This window comes from Hypanus sabinus, chromosome 3 (assembly GCF_030144855.1).
Source record: "Hypanus sabinus isolate sHypSab1 chromosome 3, sHypSab1.hap1, whole genome shotgun sequence".
Lineage (NCBI taxonomy): Eukaryota > Metazoa > Chordata > Chondrichthyes > Myliobatiformes > Dasyatidae > Hypanus > Hypanus sabinus.
This window is the reverse complement of record NC_082708.1, coordinates 9815766-9833008: the sequence shown is the minus strand read 5'-3', so window position 1 is coordinate 9833008 and position 17243 is coordinate 9815766. Positions and strand designations below refer to the sequence as shown.

The window sequence follows — 17243 nt, the reverse complement described above, 5'->3', positions numbered from 1 at the left end:
CAACACACACAAAATGCTGGAGGAACTCAACAGGCCAAGCAGCATCTATGGAAAAGAGTACAGTTGAGGCTTCAGGCCAAAACTGGAGAAAAAAAGATGAGGATTCATAGTAAGAAGTTCAAAATTTGATAGTTTCTACATTTGAATGTATTAAAAATTCAATTCTCTGTGGCCTGGCCACTGCCTCCTCAACCCTGACCATGAAGATCGGTGGTGGTGTTGATATTGTAGAAGGTTGCTGTAGGCTGCAATGGGACATTGACAGGATGCAGAGCTGGGCTGAGAAGTGGCAAGTGGAAAATATGAAGTGAAAACAATTTGAAAACAACTTGAGTGCACGGTACTAGGTTATTGACAGGATCCTTAATAGTGTGGAGGAACAGAAGGATCTTAACACAGGTTAAAGGGTTGACACAACATTGTAGGCTGAAAAGCTTGTATTGTACTATACTGTTCTATGTTCTGTGTTCATGATTCATAAGAACAACTCTATTGCCCATTACGCTGCTGGCGTTAAGGGCAACAATGAAGGTCCTCTATCTCTGGTGGTGTTTAGGGCTTCCTTCATCACGTCAGTAGCTCAGTTTTCACTATTGTCAGTCATGTAAGTCCCAGGTGGAGTGTCAGGAATACTGTCACACTCAGATGTAAAAGGATTCTTCACTGGTGTTCCCGTAACTGTTTGGTTTACCAGTCAGGGTTGTTAGCCCCGTGCTGCATCCACGAACCTGGAGGACCGGTGGATCACTCTTAGTCTGGCAGTCTGGCCACTTCCCTCTGACCTGTTTGACATGGGTGACCCTACCAAGAGTCAAAGCATAAAGCCCTGGCTCCAGCCAACAAAGCTCTTTGGGTCTTTGAGGCATGCAAATCTCCAAGCCACAACAAGCTTGTGGTCTTCTTGGAGGATTTATAAGAACAAGGAAGAGGAGAACTTGTATTTTATTCCATTAATTGGGATGACATTGAGGGTAATGCCTGAAAGAGCAATGGAAGGAGATTTCAGTGAGAACATATGCAAAAGGAATAAAGTGAAAGTTGAAGTAAGTTTCTGATGGAAGTTCAAAGTTCAAAGCAAATTTATTATCAAAGTACATATATGTCACCATATACAATCCTGAGATTTATTTTCTTGTGTACATACTCAATATATCTATAGAATAATAGATTACAAAATCAGTGAAAATCTGCCTAACTAGGGCATTCAATCTGAATGCAAAAGACAACAAACTGTGTAAATAGAAAAAGAAAGAAATAATAATAAATAAAGAAGCAATAAATATCGAGAACACGAGATGAAGAGTCCATTGGCTGTGGGAACATTTCAATGATGGGCAAGTGAGGTTGGGTGAAGTTAGCCCCTTTGTTTCAAGAACCTGAAGGTTGAGGGGTAGTAACTTTTCACCATATACTACAAACAAGAGAAAAAAGAGAAAATCTGCAGATGCTGGAAATCCGAGCAACACACACAAAATTCTGGAGGAACTCAGCAGGCCAGGCAGCATCTATGGAAAAAAGTACAGTCGATGTTACAGGCCGAAATCCTTCAACAGGGCTGGAGAAAAAAAGCTGAGGAGTAGATTTGAAAGGTGGGGGGGTGGGGGTAAAGAGAAATGCCAGGCAATAGGTGAAACTTGGAGGGGGAGGGACGAAACAAAGAGTTAGGAAGTTGATTGGTGAAAGAGACAGAAGGCCATGGAAAAAAGAAGAAGTGGGGTGGGTAGGAGCACCGGAGGGAGTCGATGGGTGGGAAAGGAGATAAGGTGAGAGATGGAAAAGGGGATGGGAAGTGGTGAAGGGGTGGGGGAGGCATTGCTGTAGTTTGAAAAATCGATATTCATGCCATCAAGTTGAGGCTACCCAAACGGAATATAAGGTGTTGTTCCTCCAACCTAGGTGTGGCCTCATCCCAACAGTGGAGGAGGCCATGGATGGACATATCAGAATGGGAATGGGAAGTAGACATATCGGAATGGGATTCATTTTCTTACAGGCATTTAGAGGGAAATAATTTTAAAAAACAGTGAAAAACTACACATGAACAGAGACTGACAAACAGCCAATGTGCAAAAGAAGACAAATGGTGAAAAAAGTACTGAGAACTTGGAAGTGAGAATGTAGGTTAGAGAATCAGCTCAGAGTAGTAGTGACTGAAGTTGTCCACGTTGGTTCAGGAGCCTGATGGTAACAGCAGTCCTGAACCTGGTAGTGGGGGAACTTAAGGCCTGCCCGAAGATAGTAGTGAGAAAAACTAGTAAACACAAGTAAATTCTTGAAAAATATATATTGCACCCTATGAAGAGAAAGCAGAGACATTTATGTAGTTTATTTGAAGGGCCTGAATGTGATCAATGGGCTGAATGGTCTGCACTGATTAGATTTTAATCACACTACACAAGTCACCAGGCTGTAGCATCTGACACATTGTGGGTCTGAATGTGAACTTGTGCTTCCCCGGCTTGGCTCTGCACGTCAATCGCTGCTTAATGTATTGGTGGTCGTTTACAGACTCAGGGCAGGCACAGATTTCTGCTGGCATTTCAGCATGCTCACTGCAAGATCAGCAGCGTTTAACTTTGGTCACGAGCCGGTTGTTGACAAAGAAATGAGCATGTCTGCATTCTGTTAGACTCTGCCTGATCACATTCATGGCCCATCTCATTCAACCTTCCACACAGGCAGAGTTTGCTAGGATCCCTAACTGCCCCGAGCTCAGCATGGCTTGAACAGAGCAAGACTTGAAGTTGTACAAGACAATGTTGCAGTTCTGGTCACTCGCGTACAGGAAAGATATCAAGAAGATTGAAAGAGTACAGTGAAGATTAACAAGGATGATGCCAGGACCTGAGGACATGAGCTAGAGGGAAAGCTTGAAAAAGCAGGGACTTCTTTCTGAAGCGTATGAGAATGAGGGGAGATTTGATATACAAAATTATGACGGGCATTGATAGGATAAATGCAGACAGGATTCTTCCACTGAGGTTTGATGAGACTAGAACTGGAGGTCATGGGTTGAGGGTGAAACATGAAAAGTTTAAGGGACACATGAGGGAAACTTCTTACACAGAGGGTGGTGTGAATGTGGAACGAGCTGCCAGTGGAAATGATGGATGTGGGTTCGATTTTAGCATTTAAGAGAAATTTGGACAATTACATGGGGTATGGAGGGGAAGGAGTACAAGCTGGCAGGTGATGGGTGAAACTAGGTAAGGGGCAAGGTGGGTTGGTTGGGGGAGGGAAGTGCAACTGGGAAGTGATGGGTGGAAGAAGTAAAGAGCTGAAGAAGAAGGGATCTGATTGGTTAAATACATTCCAATTATTCCAGTAATCCTGTGTCTCAGGGCATTCCATCCCTCTCTTCTCCTTTATCCATTACGTCACTGGCAGCAGTGAAGGTCCTCCATCTCTGCCGGTGTTCACGACTTCCTTCACCATGCCAGTAGCTTCCTCTCGGTTTTCACTACAGTCAGTCATGCAAGTTCTAGGTGGAAACTTAGGAATCCCATCACATCCAGGTGTAGAAGGAATCTTCATTGCTGTTTCCATAACAATTTTGTTTTACCGGCCAGGGTTGTTAGCCATGAGCTGAACCCCGGAACACGGAGGAACAGTGGACCACTCTAAGCCGGGCCTCTGCCCTTTGACCTGTTTGGCATGGGAGACCGTACCAAGAGCCAAAACGTAAAGCCCTGCCTCCAGTCAACAGAGCTCTCTGGGTCATTGAGGCGTGCAAGCCCCCAAGGCAAAGCATGGTTGTGGTCCTCATGGAGGATTCCATTTCAGGATGGATAAGTACCACCATCCTCAAACTCGCAATCAAATACTCACACGGGTGGACAAGGAACAGGCAGAGTGCCTACTGTACGTCCAGAGCACATTTAAACTCTTGCAAGACCTGAGACATGGATTTAAAAATAATGATGCTTCCTTTCTCAAACTAGAAAATAAATCTGGACGAGTTGAGCGATGGAAGAAGTATGTCTGAGCATAAAAGTGTGAAGTCTCTGGGCCAATCGCTGTCTGGGCGAAGTTCTGCAGCGGCAACTCATGAGAACTCAAACGTGGCAGTGTACGAGGTAAACCATGGGAGCAGGTGGAAGCTAACATTGTTATGAAGCATCTAAACCAGAATGTGATTCATTTACTTTGTACACACGTACTGGTATTTATGCCCATCTTATCCAATATCGATACTTCTAACTTTATTTATATACAGTATAATTCTTTATTCTGTTTAATTGTTGAATGTTGTTGTTGTTTTGTTGTATATCACAACAACACACCATTGCAAATTCCTAGTACAGGAATATAGAAATGTAGGGTGCCAAGGTAGTGTGGGGCTTAGCACAATGCTATTACAGCTTGGGGTGTCGGAGTTCAGAGTTCAATACCGGCATCCTCTGTAAGAAAGTTTGTACGTTCTTCCTGTGTGCATGTGGGTTTCCTCTGGATGCTCCAGTTTCCTCCCACAGTCCATAGATGTACCAGTTAGTAGGTTACTTGGTCAATATAAATTGTCCTGTGATTAGGCTAGTGTTAGATTGCTGAGTAGCTGGGTGGACAGGAAGGTCCGGTTCCACGTTGTTTATTAAAATAAATAAATAAACATGTAAGTGGATATGGCCAACAAAGTTGATCCTTAAAGTACAGGCAGTGAATGGAGGGAATTAGAACTGGCTTATTGTTACGTAGATACACCAACCCTCATCAAAATTTATTGATGCACCGTAGAAAGCATCCTATCCCACTGCACCTTGGTTTGGTACGGCAATTTCTCTGGCCGAGACTGCAAAAATACTGTAGAAAGCCATGGATGCAGCTCAGTGCATCACAGAAACCAGCCTCCCATCCTTACATTCTGCCTACAATTCTTGCTGCTTTGGTAAAGCTCCCAGCGTAATCAAAGACTCCACCAATGCAGACATTCTCTTCCCTGTTCCTCCTCCCTGACGAGAACAACGTAGAACATAGAAACTTACGCACATTACAGACCCTTCGGCCCACAATGTTGTACTGACCATGTAACCTACTCTAGAAACTGCCTAGAATTTCTCTTGCACACATCCCTATATTTTTCTAAGCTCCATGTACCTATCTAAGAGTCCCTTAAAAGACCCTATTGTGTCCGCTTCCACCACCACCCCCAGCAGTGTATTCCACACACCCACCACTCTCTGTGTGAAAAACTTACCCCTGACATCCCCTCGGTACCTATTTCCAAGCACCTTAAAACTGTGCTCCCTCGTGTTAGCCATTACAGCCCTGGGAAAAAGCCTCTGGCTATCCACATGATCAATGCCCCTCATCATCTTATACACCTATCAATGAGGGCAAATAGTGGATGGAAAGGGTCCTTAATGATGAATGCCACCTCGGAGATGTTCTTGATAGTGGGGAGGACTGTGCCTGTGATGGAGCTGTCCAAGTGTGCAGCTTTTTTTGATCCTGAGCGTTGGAGCCTCCATATCATGTGATGATGGAACCAGTCAGAATGCTCTCCATAGCACATCTGTAGAAATGTGCTAGTTAATTAATTTAAATTGAGTATATTAATGATTGATTTTGGGTGGCAGGGCGGAGATACGTCTCTTCCAAAGGAGGTATAAAGTGCTCTTTCCCTCCGCGAGCCTGCAGTTTACCGTTGGGCAAGGCGTAGCACCTGCTTAGCCCTCCATCAGGGTCACATGAAACCATGGGAGCAGGTGGTGGATGGTTGTATGAGCAGCCGGTGCATATAACAAGTCCTGGTTATGTGACCATTGACACCAGGCAGACAATCGCTGAAGAGTATTGATAATGGCTGGGGTCACCCATTTTCTAAAGACACTGCCCAGAAGAGGCAATGGCAAACTACTTCTGCAAAAAAAATTGCCTAGAACAATTCATGGTCATGAGACCATGATCGCCTATGTCATATGGCATGGCGCATAACGACGATGGTGATTGATTAATTAATTAAATGAATTAATGAGATGTTTTCATTAACAATCATTCAACAATGTCCCTTAGGAATGAAAATTGGCATGGCCTATTTGTAGCTCCAGTTCTACCTCAACACGGTGTTGCCTGGATTGCGGAGCATGCCTTATGAGAATAGGTTGAGTGAACTCGACCTTTTCTCCTTGGAGCGACGGAGGATGAGAGGTGACCTGATAGAGGTGTACAAGATGATGAGAGGCATTGATTGTGTGGATAGTCAGAGGCTTTTTCCCAGGGCTGAAATAGCTAACACAAGAGAACACAGTTTTAAGGTGCTTGGAAGTAGGTACAGAGGAGATGTCAGGGGTAAGTTTTTTACGCAGAGAGTGGTGAGTGAGTGGAATGGACTGTCAATGGCGGTGGTGGTGGTAGGAGTGGATACAATAGGGTCTTTTAAGAGACGCCTGGATAGGTACATGGAGCTTAGAAAAATAGAGGGCTATAGGTAAGCCCAGGTAATTTCTAAGGTAAGGACATGTTCAGCACAGCATTGTGGGCTGAAGGGCCTGTATTGTGTTGTAGGTTTTCTATGTTTCAAAACTGTTGATGCATTACTAACCTCCAAACTTGGATGCATTGAGCATTGTGCCTCTGTTGTCATTGATCAGATTTGTCTAACATGACATCTATAAGATTTCTCTTGGTTGTTTGGATACATTTAACATTGGATCCATGACTTCTTCTCATTGGTTGGATGCATTTGACATTGAGTCTATGCTTGCTGTTCCTTTATTAGACTGTCACTTTTTACGATGGAGTTTAGCATTGCTACTGGTCAGGTGTGTTTTTTGTTGAGTTTATGTTGGCTTCCATTCAGTCTATAATTGTCACATATTGATTGGATGTGTTTCCTGTTGAGACTGAACTTGCTTCCCATAGAATCATAAAGTCACGGAATCAGTCTTCTCTGAGGATCATCTCCTTGTTGTTGTGGAGAGGCTTGTGGGTTCCTGAGATCCCGAGAGCGATGCCCTCTGTTGCTTTGCTCCTGGTAGGGCTACTGGTGGCAGAAAGGTCAAGGGGGAAGTTCCGGACAAACAGCAAACCAGCGGTGGAGCTGGTGGAAGATGATGACACATCACAATAGCAGTGAAGGGTCCCCCATTGTCTTGCATTCCATGCCACTAAACCCTGGCCCTGATCTGTCTGCTCACTACCTGTGCATCAGCCTCCACACTGTAAACCAAGTCACACACAGCTATTCTCCATCAAGGGAATAACCCCTTAGGAGGCATCATACTTGACTCAACAAACATACAGCACCAAAGCAGGCCCATCAGTCCAAATGGGCTCATTATAGGAAAGGTGTGGAAGCTTTAGAGAGGGTACAGAGGAAAGTTACCAGAATGCCAATTGGATTGAAGAGGATCTCTTAGGAGGATGGGTTAAGCAATCTAGGACTCTTCTCTTTAGAGTGAAGGAGGATAAGAGTTGATTTGATAGAGGTGTCCAAGATTATAAGAGGCATAGAGTGGACAGCCAAAGACTTTTCCCCTAGGGAGAAAAAAGCTGCCCCTCAAGATCTTATTAAATCTCTCCCCTCTCACCTTAAACCTAGGACCTCTAGTTTTTGATTGCACAATCCTGGCTATGCACTTTTACCCCATCGATACTTCTAATGATTTTATCCATCTCTGTAAGATCAGCCTTGTCCTCCAATAAAGAACGTCCTAGCCTGCTTAACCTCACCCCATAACTTAGTCTCCTGAGTCTCAGCAACATCTCCATAAATCTCCTCTGCACTCTTTCAAGTTTAATGGAGTCTTTCTTGTAGAAGAGGGACTGAACATACAATATAGAAAATATTACTGTACAGCCCAGTACTGACCCTTTGGCCCAGGATATTGTGGTGACCTTACCCAACCCTCACCACGAATAATCTAACCTTTTCCTCCTAGTAGCCCACAATCCTCCATTTTTTTTCAAGGCTAAGTTATGGTCACCTCATTACAGAAAGGATGTGGAAGTTTTAGAGAGGGTGCAGAGGAGATTTATCAGGATGCTGCCTGGATTAGAAAGTATGTCATATAAGGTTGAACAAGCTATTGTTTTTCTCTTTGGAGTGAAAGAGAATGAGTGGCAACTTAATGGAAGTGCATAAGATTGCATAGTCAGGGTGAACATCTAGTACTTCCTTTCTATTGCGGCAGTGGCTAATCCAGAAGACTTGCTTTTAAAGATAGCTAGATATCTTAGATATTGAATTATGTTTGCACATTGGTTGGATGAGTTGGACATCGATCGCTGACATTTGATGTATTCAGTGTTTAATTTCTAGTTCAGACTAAGGTTTATTGGCATCTGACTGTATGTATATACAACCCAATTAAATGTTTTCTCTAGATCATGCTGCACCCACATAACACGTATCACACACGGATCATAAAATGTATTACCATACGTAAGTTCATAAAGTATAACTCAAAATGTACGAAGTGCACAGCAGTAAATAGTAAACAGCTCATTGAATATCGATGGTGGTAGGATATTCATTATTCTCACACCCTGGGATAAGACAGGACGATAAATTTCACCATTGATTGGAACTGGAATGGCCACTGCGACCGCATATGCCACAATCTTGTGACATCTAATTAACTTCCCATTGGTTAACTACTGAGTCTATACCACTGCCCATTGGTTAGATTTGCTTAGCACTGAGGTCGTTACTCTGCTCTATGTTGTTACTATAAATCTGTTAAGATGTAATGTGGTCATTCCAGAATTGATTTCACTCTGAGATAACATTTGCTAAGTATCTTTCTTAATCTACCAGGGGGACTGGGTCTGGCTAAAGAAATTTGACTCCAGATGTAACCAAGAGGTGCAGAAATCTACTACCAAAATATTGAGACAGGTAAATCTTTCTCCCTAATAACAGCATTATGTACTGATATCAGGAGACAAAGTGACAGTACCTGTTCTGCACTGTTTTATGGTCTATACTCCATGTTGTCTGTTTCTTAAAGCAATGGCTTGTTCTTTTTGGCCACTTTGTTTCGTAACGGTTAGCACAATGCTTTACAGCGCCTTCCGTAAGATCGGGTTTCAATTCTCACAACTGTAAGGAGCTTGTACGTTCTCCCCATGACCTAGTGGATTTCCTCTGGGTGCTCTCCTTTCCTCCCACATCCCAAAGATGGGTTATTAATTTGTGGGCATGCTACGTTGGCACTGGAAGTGCGTTGACCCTTGTGGGCTGCCCAATGCAATTCTCGCTGATCTGATTTGACACAAACGACACATTTCACTGTCTGTTTGACAAATAAAGCTCATCTTTAATCTTTACTTCCAATATGTGTTGTTTTCCTCCCGCTCCAAAGATGCGCGACCTGCGGAATGAGAATGTAAACCCCTTCTTGGGCTTCCTGAGTGACAATGGAGTGCTGGCCATCGCCACTGAGTACTGTTCCCGGGGCAGCCTGCACGACCTTCTACGGAATGAAGACGTGAAGCTTGATTGGATGTTCAAGTCCTCCCTCCTTCTGGATCTAATCAAGGTGAGGCATTGGGTCCACTCACTGGGGGCAGGGAAAGGGAGAAGGAAAGGGACAGATCTATCATCTATCATGGGTGTATGTGTGTGTGTGTGTGTGTGTGTGTGTGTGTGTGTAAGAGAGAGAAATAGAGAGAAGGGAGAGAGAGTGTGGGATGAGAGAAGAGGGAGACAGAGCAGGGTAGAGAGAGGAGGTGAGAGTGAAGGGGATGGAAGGAGAGAGAGAGATCTCACATTCTCACTGTCTTGAATCGGCAGGGCATGAAGTACCTTCACCACCGAGACTTCCCCCATGGACGTCTGAAATCCCGTAACTGTGTGGTAGATGGGCGCTTCGTGCTGAAGGTCGCGGACTATGGCTATGTCGAACTACTGGATACACAGAAAGTTCCTCATGAGACTCCACCCCCAGAAGGTAAGGGGTGTCCAACTCTGTCTGTTCTTATTACTGGCTGTTAATTTTGTAGATTGTACACTCCATAGCACCACTTCCAGCTACACATTCTCCTAATGGGTATCTTTTTTGTAGAGCATCTTCTATGTAATCATTTTATTTGCTTTAAATCTCAAAAAACATCAATAACATTTTCCAGCAGCACAGACGCAGAGTGTTATTTCATTGGGAGCTACACCAGTTCTCCTTTCCAAGAGCCACATGCAGCAAAAATACATTTTGCCCACTGCAAAACACTTTTTGTACACACTGAACATAATTTGCCTTAAAATAATATAGCATAGTACAAGGTTGGCCAAAAATTCAATCAGCCCTGTTCCAATAAAATGAAATCTGCCACAGCCAAAAGGAAATCCGACATGCAAACGCGGTGCAAAAGGGTCAAAACGTATGAGAATTCAACATAAAAGAAGCACAAAGCTAATGTAAGATTGTCCTTGCTTTTTGAAAACAACTTGCTTCTACCTCTGTTGCCATGGATGACACAATGGAATTGAAGTTGTATTGTCCTTAGTACATCTTTTTCAACAAAAGAAACAACCAATCACCCTCCACTACCACCCACTTCCATCTGGCAAAATGGGTCCCCATCCACAAAGTATTTTCCTTCAGCTTCTCCCGTTTTCTCCAGACTTGAGGAGCAGCCATGGGCCTGAGCTGTGCCTGCCTCTTCATTGACTATGTAGAACAGTATATGTCTGAAGCCTTCCCTGGTTATGCTCCCCAACTCTTCCCCCGCTACATTGATGACTGCTTTGGCTGCTTCATGCACCCATGTTGAGCTTGTCAATTTCAATTACTTTGCCTCTAACCTCCACCCTGGCCTTAAATTCATTTGGGCCGTCTCTGACACCTCCCTCCCCTTTCTCAAACTCTCTGTCTCTATCTCTGGAGACAAACTGTTGACTGACATCTTTTATACGTATACCTACCGATATCCACAGTTATCTTGACTATACCTCTTCCCACCCTGTCTCCTGGCAAGTTTCTTACACACAGAGTGATGGGTGTCTGGAATGGACTACCAGGGTTAGTGGAAGAAACAGATAGAGTACCAGAAAAAGCAGGATCTCCCAGTGGCCACACATTTTAATTCCACGTCCCATTCCCATTCTGATATGTCTATCCATGGCCTCCTCCATTGTCAAAATTATTCCAAACTCAGGTTGGAGAAACAACACCTTATATACCGGCTGGGTAGCCTCCAACCTGATGGCATGAACATTGACTTCTCTAACTTCTGTTAATGCCCCTCCTCCCCTTCTTACCCCATCCCTGACATATTTAGTTGTTTGCCTGTTCTCCATCTCCCTCTGGTGCTTCCCCTCTCCCTTTCTTTCTCCTGAGGCCTCCCGTCCCATGATCCTTTCCCTTCTCCAGCTCTGTATCACTTTCACCAATCACCTTTCCAGCTCTTAGCTTCATCCCACCCCCTCCGGTCTTCTCCTATCATTTCGCATTTCCCCCTCCCCCCACTACGTTCAAATCTCTTACTATCTTTCCTTTTGGTTAGTCCTGATGAAGGGTCTTGGCCCAAAATGTCGACAGCGTTTCTCCCTATAGATGTTGCCTGGCCTGCTGTGTTCCACCAGCACCTTGTGTGTGTTGTTGTTAGAGTACTGTAGTGGTGTTTAAGAGGTTTTGGAATAGACCAGTGAATATTCAGGGAATGGAAGGATATGGACCATGTGCAGGCATAGGAGATTTAATTTAAATCTGCGTTATGTTTGGCAGAGATTTTGTGGGCTGAATGGTCTGTTCTTGTCCTGTGTTGTTCTATGCTCTACATCCAATCCCCAAATCAAAACTTCAAAGTCACAAATTGGATTATGAATTTAACCTGTACCATTCACCTCCACTCTTGTGCACCTTGACATGAATTATCTGTCTAGCGAGACCCTTATTTCAAACACAAGAGATTCTGCAGGCAACATAAACAAAAAGCTGGAGGAACTCAGCAGGTCAGGCTGCATCTGTGGAAAGGAATAAAGAGTCAATATTACGAACCAAGACTCTTCATCAGGACTGGAAAGGAAGGGGGAAGAAGCCAGAATAAGATAATGGGGTGGAGGGGTAGCTGGCTAGTGATAGGTGAGACCAGCTGAGGAGGAGGGGGAAGATGTGTGTGTTGGGGGGCTGCTTGGATGTGATAGGTGGAAGAGGTAAAGAGCTGAAAAAGGAGCATGGGAGAAAGCGAAGGAGGAGGGGCACCAAAAGGAGGTGATTGGCAGGTGAGGAGAAGAGAGGGGCCAGGGGAGTCAGAATGTGTAATGAAATAAGAGAAAGGAGGGAGGGGGAAGAGATCACAAGAAGTTAGTGAAGTTGACGTTCATGCCATCAGGTTGGTGGCTACCCTCCTTTCGTATCTCTCCAAATCCTGCCCCACCCTATCACTACACTTCCCTCCCACTCTACAAGCCTCCAAGATAACTCTTTGTTCATTATGTGCCATGTCTTTCCATGACATAATTGTTCTTGGCAATTTTTTCTACAGAATTGGTTTGCCATTGCCTTCTTCTGGGCAGTTTTTACAAGACTGGTGATCGCAACTATTATAAGTACTCTTCAGAGATTGTCTGCCTGGTGTCAGTGGTCGCATAACCAGGACTTGTGATATGCACCAGCTGCTCATACGACCATCCACCACCTGCTCTCATGGGTTCATGTGACCCTGATCGGGGTGGGAAGGGCGGTGGGGGGGATGTTAAGCAGATGCTCACCTGCATGCTAGTGGAATGAAGGAGATAACTGTACTTCTCCAAATTTTGAGGATGCACAACATTAATTCTTCACTGTTAGGTCCTCTGTGCACAGACTGCTGCCCTAGACGCTTCATTTATCTTAAAATGCTTTGTAAAGCCAGTCTGACCACTTGCCCTAGTTGTGCCTTTGACTCAGTTATGGTAGCTTACATGATACCCGTGACCTTAGTTAGAAGCACATTTTCCTCTGAGTTGGAGGATTGAGGGCTCACAGAGTCATAGAGCACTACAGCACAGAAACAAGCCCATTGTCCCATCTAGACAATCCTGGTCTGTTATTCTGCCTAATTCTATCAACCCGCATATTGACCATAGCTCTCCATACAGCTCCTGTCCATGTAATTATCCAAACTTCTCTTAAATGTTGCAATCAAATCCACATCCCCCACTGGTTCTATGGTGTTTCTTTGTTTTGTGGCTGCCTGAAAGAAGTCAAATCTCGAGGATGTATATCCATATACAAAACTATGAGTTAATGCAGCAAGCTTCTTCCACTGAGGATGGATGAGACTGGTCGTGGGTTAAGGGTGAAAGGTGAAATGTTCGAGGAGAACCAGAGAGGGAGTCTTCAGTCAAAGGGTGGTGTTGCCAAACAGAAGTTCAAAATTCAAAGTTCATTTATTATCCAAGTATGCATTACTATATACATCCTTGAGATTCATCTTCTTGCAGGCTGTACCTCTATCATCTCTCCCTTCATTCTTATGCAAAGAAAACTATAAATTACAAAATAATAAATATGGAATAACTATAAATTAGAAAATAATAAAATATAGACAAAATTTCAAATTTGAAAGTTCAAACTACATTCATTATCAAAGTACTGTAGAGAAGTTAGTAGTTTTGTTTGCTGTCTGCAAGTCATCGCTGTGTTTCACCAGTGCCCTGATAAACCAGAAGAAATAATAATTTATTTAGAGATTATTAAGTTAAATAATAATAACATAATAATAATAAAAAGAAGGAATAATGAAGTAGAGTTCATGGATTTGTGGACTGTTCAGAAATCTGATGGTGGAGAGGAAATAGGCTGTTGCTGAATTGTTGTGTGTGGGGTCTTTAGGTTCCTGTACCATTAGCTCTCTTTCTCCTCCACGGATGCTGCATGACATTTTCAAAACATTCTATTTATTTTAATCTACATTGTGATTATTCTTTTGAATTCAAGTGCACTAATGCCCTTCATTTCTTGTGGAGCACCTTGGGATATTTTGCTACGTTAAGGGTGCGATAGAAATGCAAATCCGTAGATGCTGCCTGACGTGCTGAGTTCCTCCAGCATGTTGTGAACTTTATTGAAGATTTCCAGCATTTGCATATCTCTAGTGTTTATATAAATGCAAGATGCTGTTGGTGTCTAGATCTGGAGGTACTGATTGGCTTTCACAATGTAAGATCCTACCAAGATCAAAAAAACAAATAGACAATAAGACATAGGAGCAGAATTAGGCCATTCAGCCCATTGAATCTGCTCTTTCAATTGATCATGGCTGATTTATTTTTCCTAGAACCTATCAACCATTAAATATACTCAATGACTTGGTCACTACAATTATGTATAACAATGAATTCCACAGATCACTACCATCCAGTTAAGATGTAAGTCACAAGACAAAGGAACAGAATTCAGTCTATCGAGTCTGCTCTTTCAATTGATCTTGGCTGATTTTTTTTCTTCTCAACCCCATTCTTCTGCTTTCGCCCTGTATCCTTTGACACTGAGCTTTAAATATATCCAATGATGTGGTCTCCACAGCCGCCTGTAGCAATGAATTCCACAAATTCGCCACCATCTGGTGAAAGAAATTATTCCTCATCTCTGACCTAACTGGTCTTCTGTCAACTCTGAGGCTGCGCCCTTTGGTCCTAGACTCTAACCCGTCTCTATTGTTTCTTCTTAGATTTGTTCTGGACAGCTCCTGAGTTTCTGAGGGACCCTGAGTTATCCAGGAAGGCGACAGTAAAAGGAGACACTTACAGTTTCGCCATCATCCTGCAGGAAGTCGTGGTCCGCGGGTCTCCGTACTGTATGTTGGGTCTCAGCCCTGAAGGTAGGTTCTGGACTGTGTTCTTCCATCTGTGGGAGGTGGTTCACCAGTCATAGAGAAGGAATTGGTAAATTGAATTATTATTGTCACGTGTACGGACGTATAGTGAAAATACTTCCGTTTTGCATGAAATCTATACAGATCATTGTCTTGAGGTAGCACAAGGGGAAACAATAACTGAATCCAGAATAAAATGTCATAGTTATAGAGAAAGTGCAGTGCAGATAGACTGTAAGATGCAAGGCCATAGCGAGGTAGATCATAAAGTCAAGAGTCCATCTTATTGTACCAGAGGATTGTTCTTATAACAGAAGAGTAGAAGTTGTCCTTGAGCTTGGGGGCTGTGTAACAGAGCACAGACTTTGCTGTGGAGCCCATGTCATTGCATATATTTACAGTGGAGGTTAATAGGATCTTGATTAGTCAGGGCATCAAAGGTTATGGGGAGAAGGCAGGAGAATGGGGGTGAGAGGGATAATAAATCAGCCATGATGGAATGGTGGAGAAGACTCAATGGGATAAATGGCCCAATTCTGCTCCTATGTCTTCTGGTCTTATGGTCTAACAGCAAGAGGCCATTTGGTCCACAAAGTCTTTGCTTAACAGCATCCTAGATTAAACTAAGTACTTTCTTCTTGCAGATGATCAATATCCCTCCATTCCCTGAAAGATGTGCATCAAACAACCTCTTAAATGCCACTATCAACTCTGTTTCCACCACTGTCCCTGGCAGCCCATTCTGGGCATCCATCACCCTCTGTCTAAAAATCCTGCCCCACACATTTCCTTTAACCTTTGCCCCTCTCATGTCCTCTAGTATTCAACATTTCTACATTGGACAAATGATTCTGACTATCTATCCTATCTACAGCATACCTCTCATAATTTGTTGCGGTGACTGAGGGTCCACTCCGTCACCAAAACTCCAGAAAAAACAACCCAAGTTTATCCAACCAATCCAAGATGCTGGGACGTGAGGACCTGTGTTATAGGAAAAGGTTTTTACCCTGGAATGTAGGGGAATGATGTATATAACATTATGATGGGCACAGATAGCATAAATGGAAGCAGGCTTTTCCACTGAGGTTGGATGAGACTAGAATGAGAGTTCATGAATATTTAAGGGAAACCTGGGGTGGGGTGGGGTTGAGCTTCTTCAATCAGGGGGTGGTGAGAGTGTGGAACAAGCTGTCAGTGCCAGTGATGGATGCAGGCTCAAATGCAGCATTTAAGGGAAGGTTGGATAAGTACATGGATGGGAAGGGTATGGGGGGCTATATCCTGGGCAGGTCGACAGGCATGGGTTAGATGTGTCGATAGGTCTGTTTCTGTGCTCTAGTGTTCTATGACAATCAAATCCATACAGTTAATTATATTGGGTGGCGGTGTGGAGATACATTTCAACCACAGGATGTATAGGGCATCCCTTCCGTCTGCTAGCCTGCAGGTCACCTTTGGGCAAGGTGTGGCACCTGCTTAGCCCCCCTGATCAGGGTCATATGAAGCCATGAGAGCAGGTGGTGGACGGTCGTATGAGCAGCCGGTGCAGATCACAAGTCCTGGTTTTGCGACCACTGACACCAGGCAGACAATCTCTGAAGAGTATTGATAATGGCTGGGGTCACCCATCTTGTAAAGACACTGCCCAGAAGAAGGTAATGGCAAACCACTTCTGCAGAATAATTTTCTAAGAACATGATCACCCATGTCATATGACATAGCACATAGAGAATGATCAAATTAATTATTTAGGTGTGGTAGGTTCGAGAGCCTGTTTCTGTGTTTTAAGGCTCTAAGATTTAATTATCATGGAACTTCTGAAGTTTCGTGCTGCCTCCATTGGCAAAGCTAGACCTCTCCGTCTTTTCTTCATCATATTTATGGGTTATTTTCTGTTTAGAGATAATAAGGAAAGTGAAGAAGCCACCTCCGATGTGTCGGCCCACAGTCTCCCCAGATCAAGCGCCTTTGGAGTGTATCCAGCTGATGAAGCAGTGCTGGAGTGAGCTTCCAGACCGGAGGCCTACCTTCAACGAGATCTTTGATCGAGTGAGTAGCTGGCACCTGCGATCGGAACCGTTTTTTTTGGAATTAGGACTGTGAATTGGAACTGGAATTGGTTTATTGTTGTCACCTGTATCCCGACGTACCACGGTGACAAATCGGCATATAAGGGGAAGACAAAAATTTGGTTGAATGGTGCCAGAACAAAAATGCCAGTCAACATCAGCAAAATCAAAGAGCTGGTTATTGACCACAGGAGGAAGAAACTGCAGTGAGCAGTTTTTCTTCGTTTCTATTGTATTTCATTGCTTTACTGTGAATGTCTGCAAGAAAATGAATCCCAAGGTTGTATATGGTAACATAGACGTACTTTGATAAAAAATTTACTTCGAACTTTGAGCTTTGATACAGTGAAAGTGTTCTTACAGATCAATTCATTACACTGTGTATTGAGGTAGAACAAGAGAAAACACTAACAGAATGCAGAATAAAGAGTTACA

General features: G+C 43.5%; 1 protein-coding gene across 1 annotated transcript in view; it reads left to right on the top strand.

Annotated features, from left to right (window-relative positions):
* gucy2f (guanylate cyclase 2F, retinal) overlaps positions 1-17243 on the top strand; it is a 66909-nt gene that overhangs the window by 32129 nt on the left and 17537 nt on the right. Inside the window, exons 6-11 of the mRNA XM_059963252.1 lie at positions 3942-4076; positions 8756-8836; positions 9303-9479; positions 9734-9890; positions 14593-14742; positions 16640-16788. Coding sequence (XP_059819235.1) covers positions 3942-4076; positions 8756-8836; positions 9303-9479; positions 9734-9890; positions 14593-14742; positions 16640-16788 — 849 coding nt within the window. The remainder of the gene's footprint in view (positions 1-3941; positions 4077-8755; positions 8837-9302; positions 9480-9733; positions 9891-14592; positions 14743-16639; positions 16789-17243) is intronic.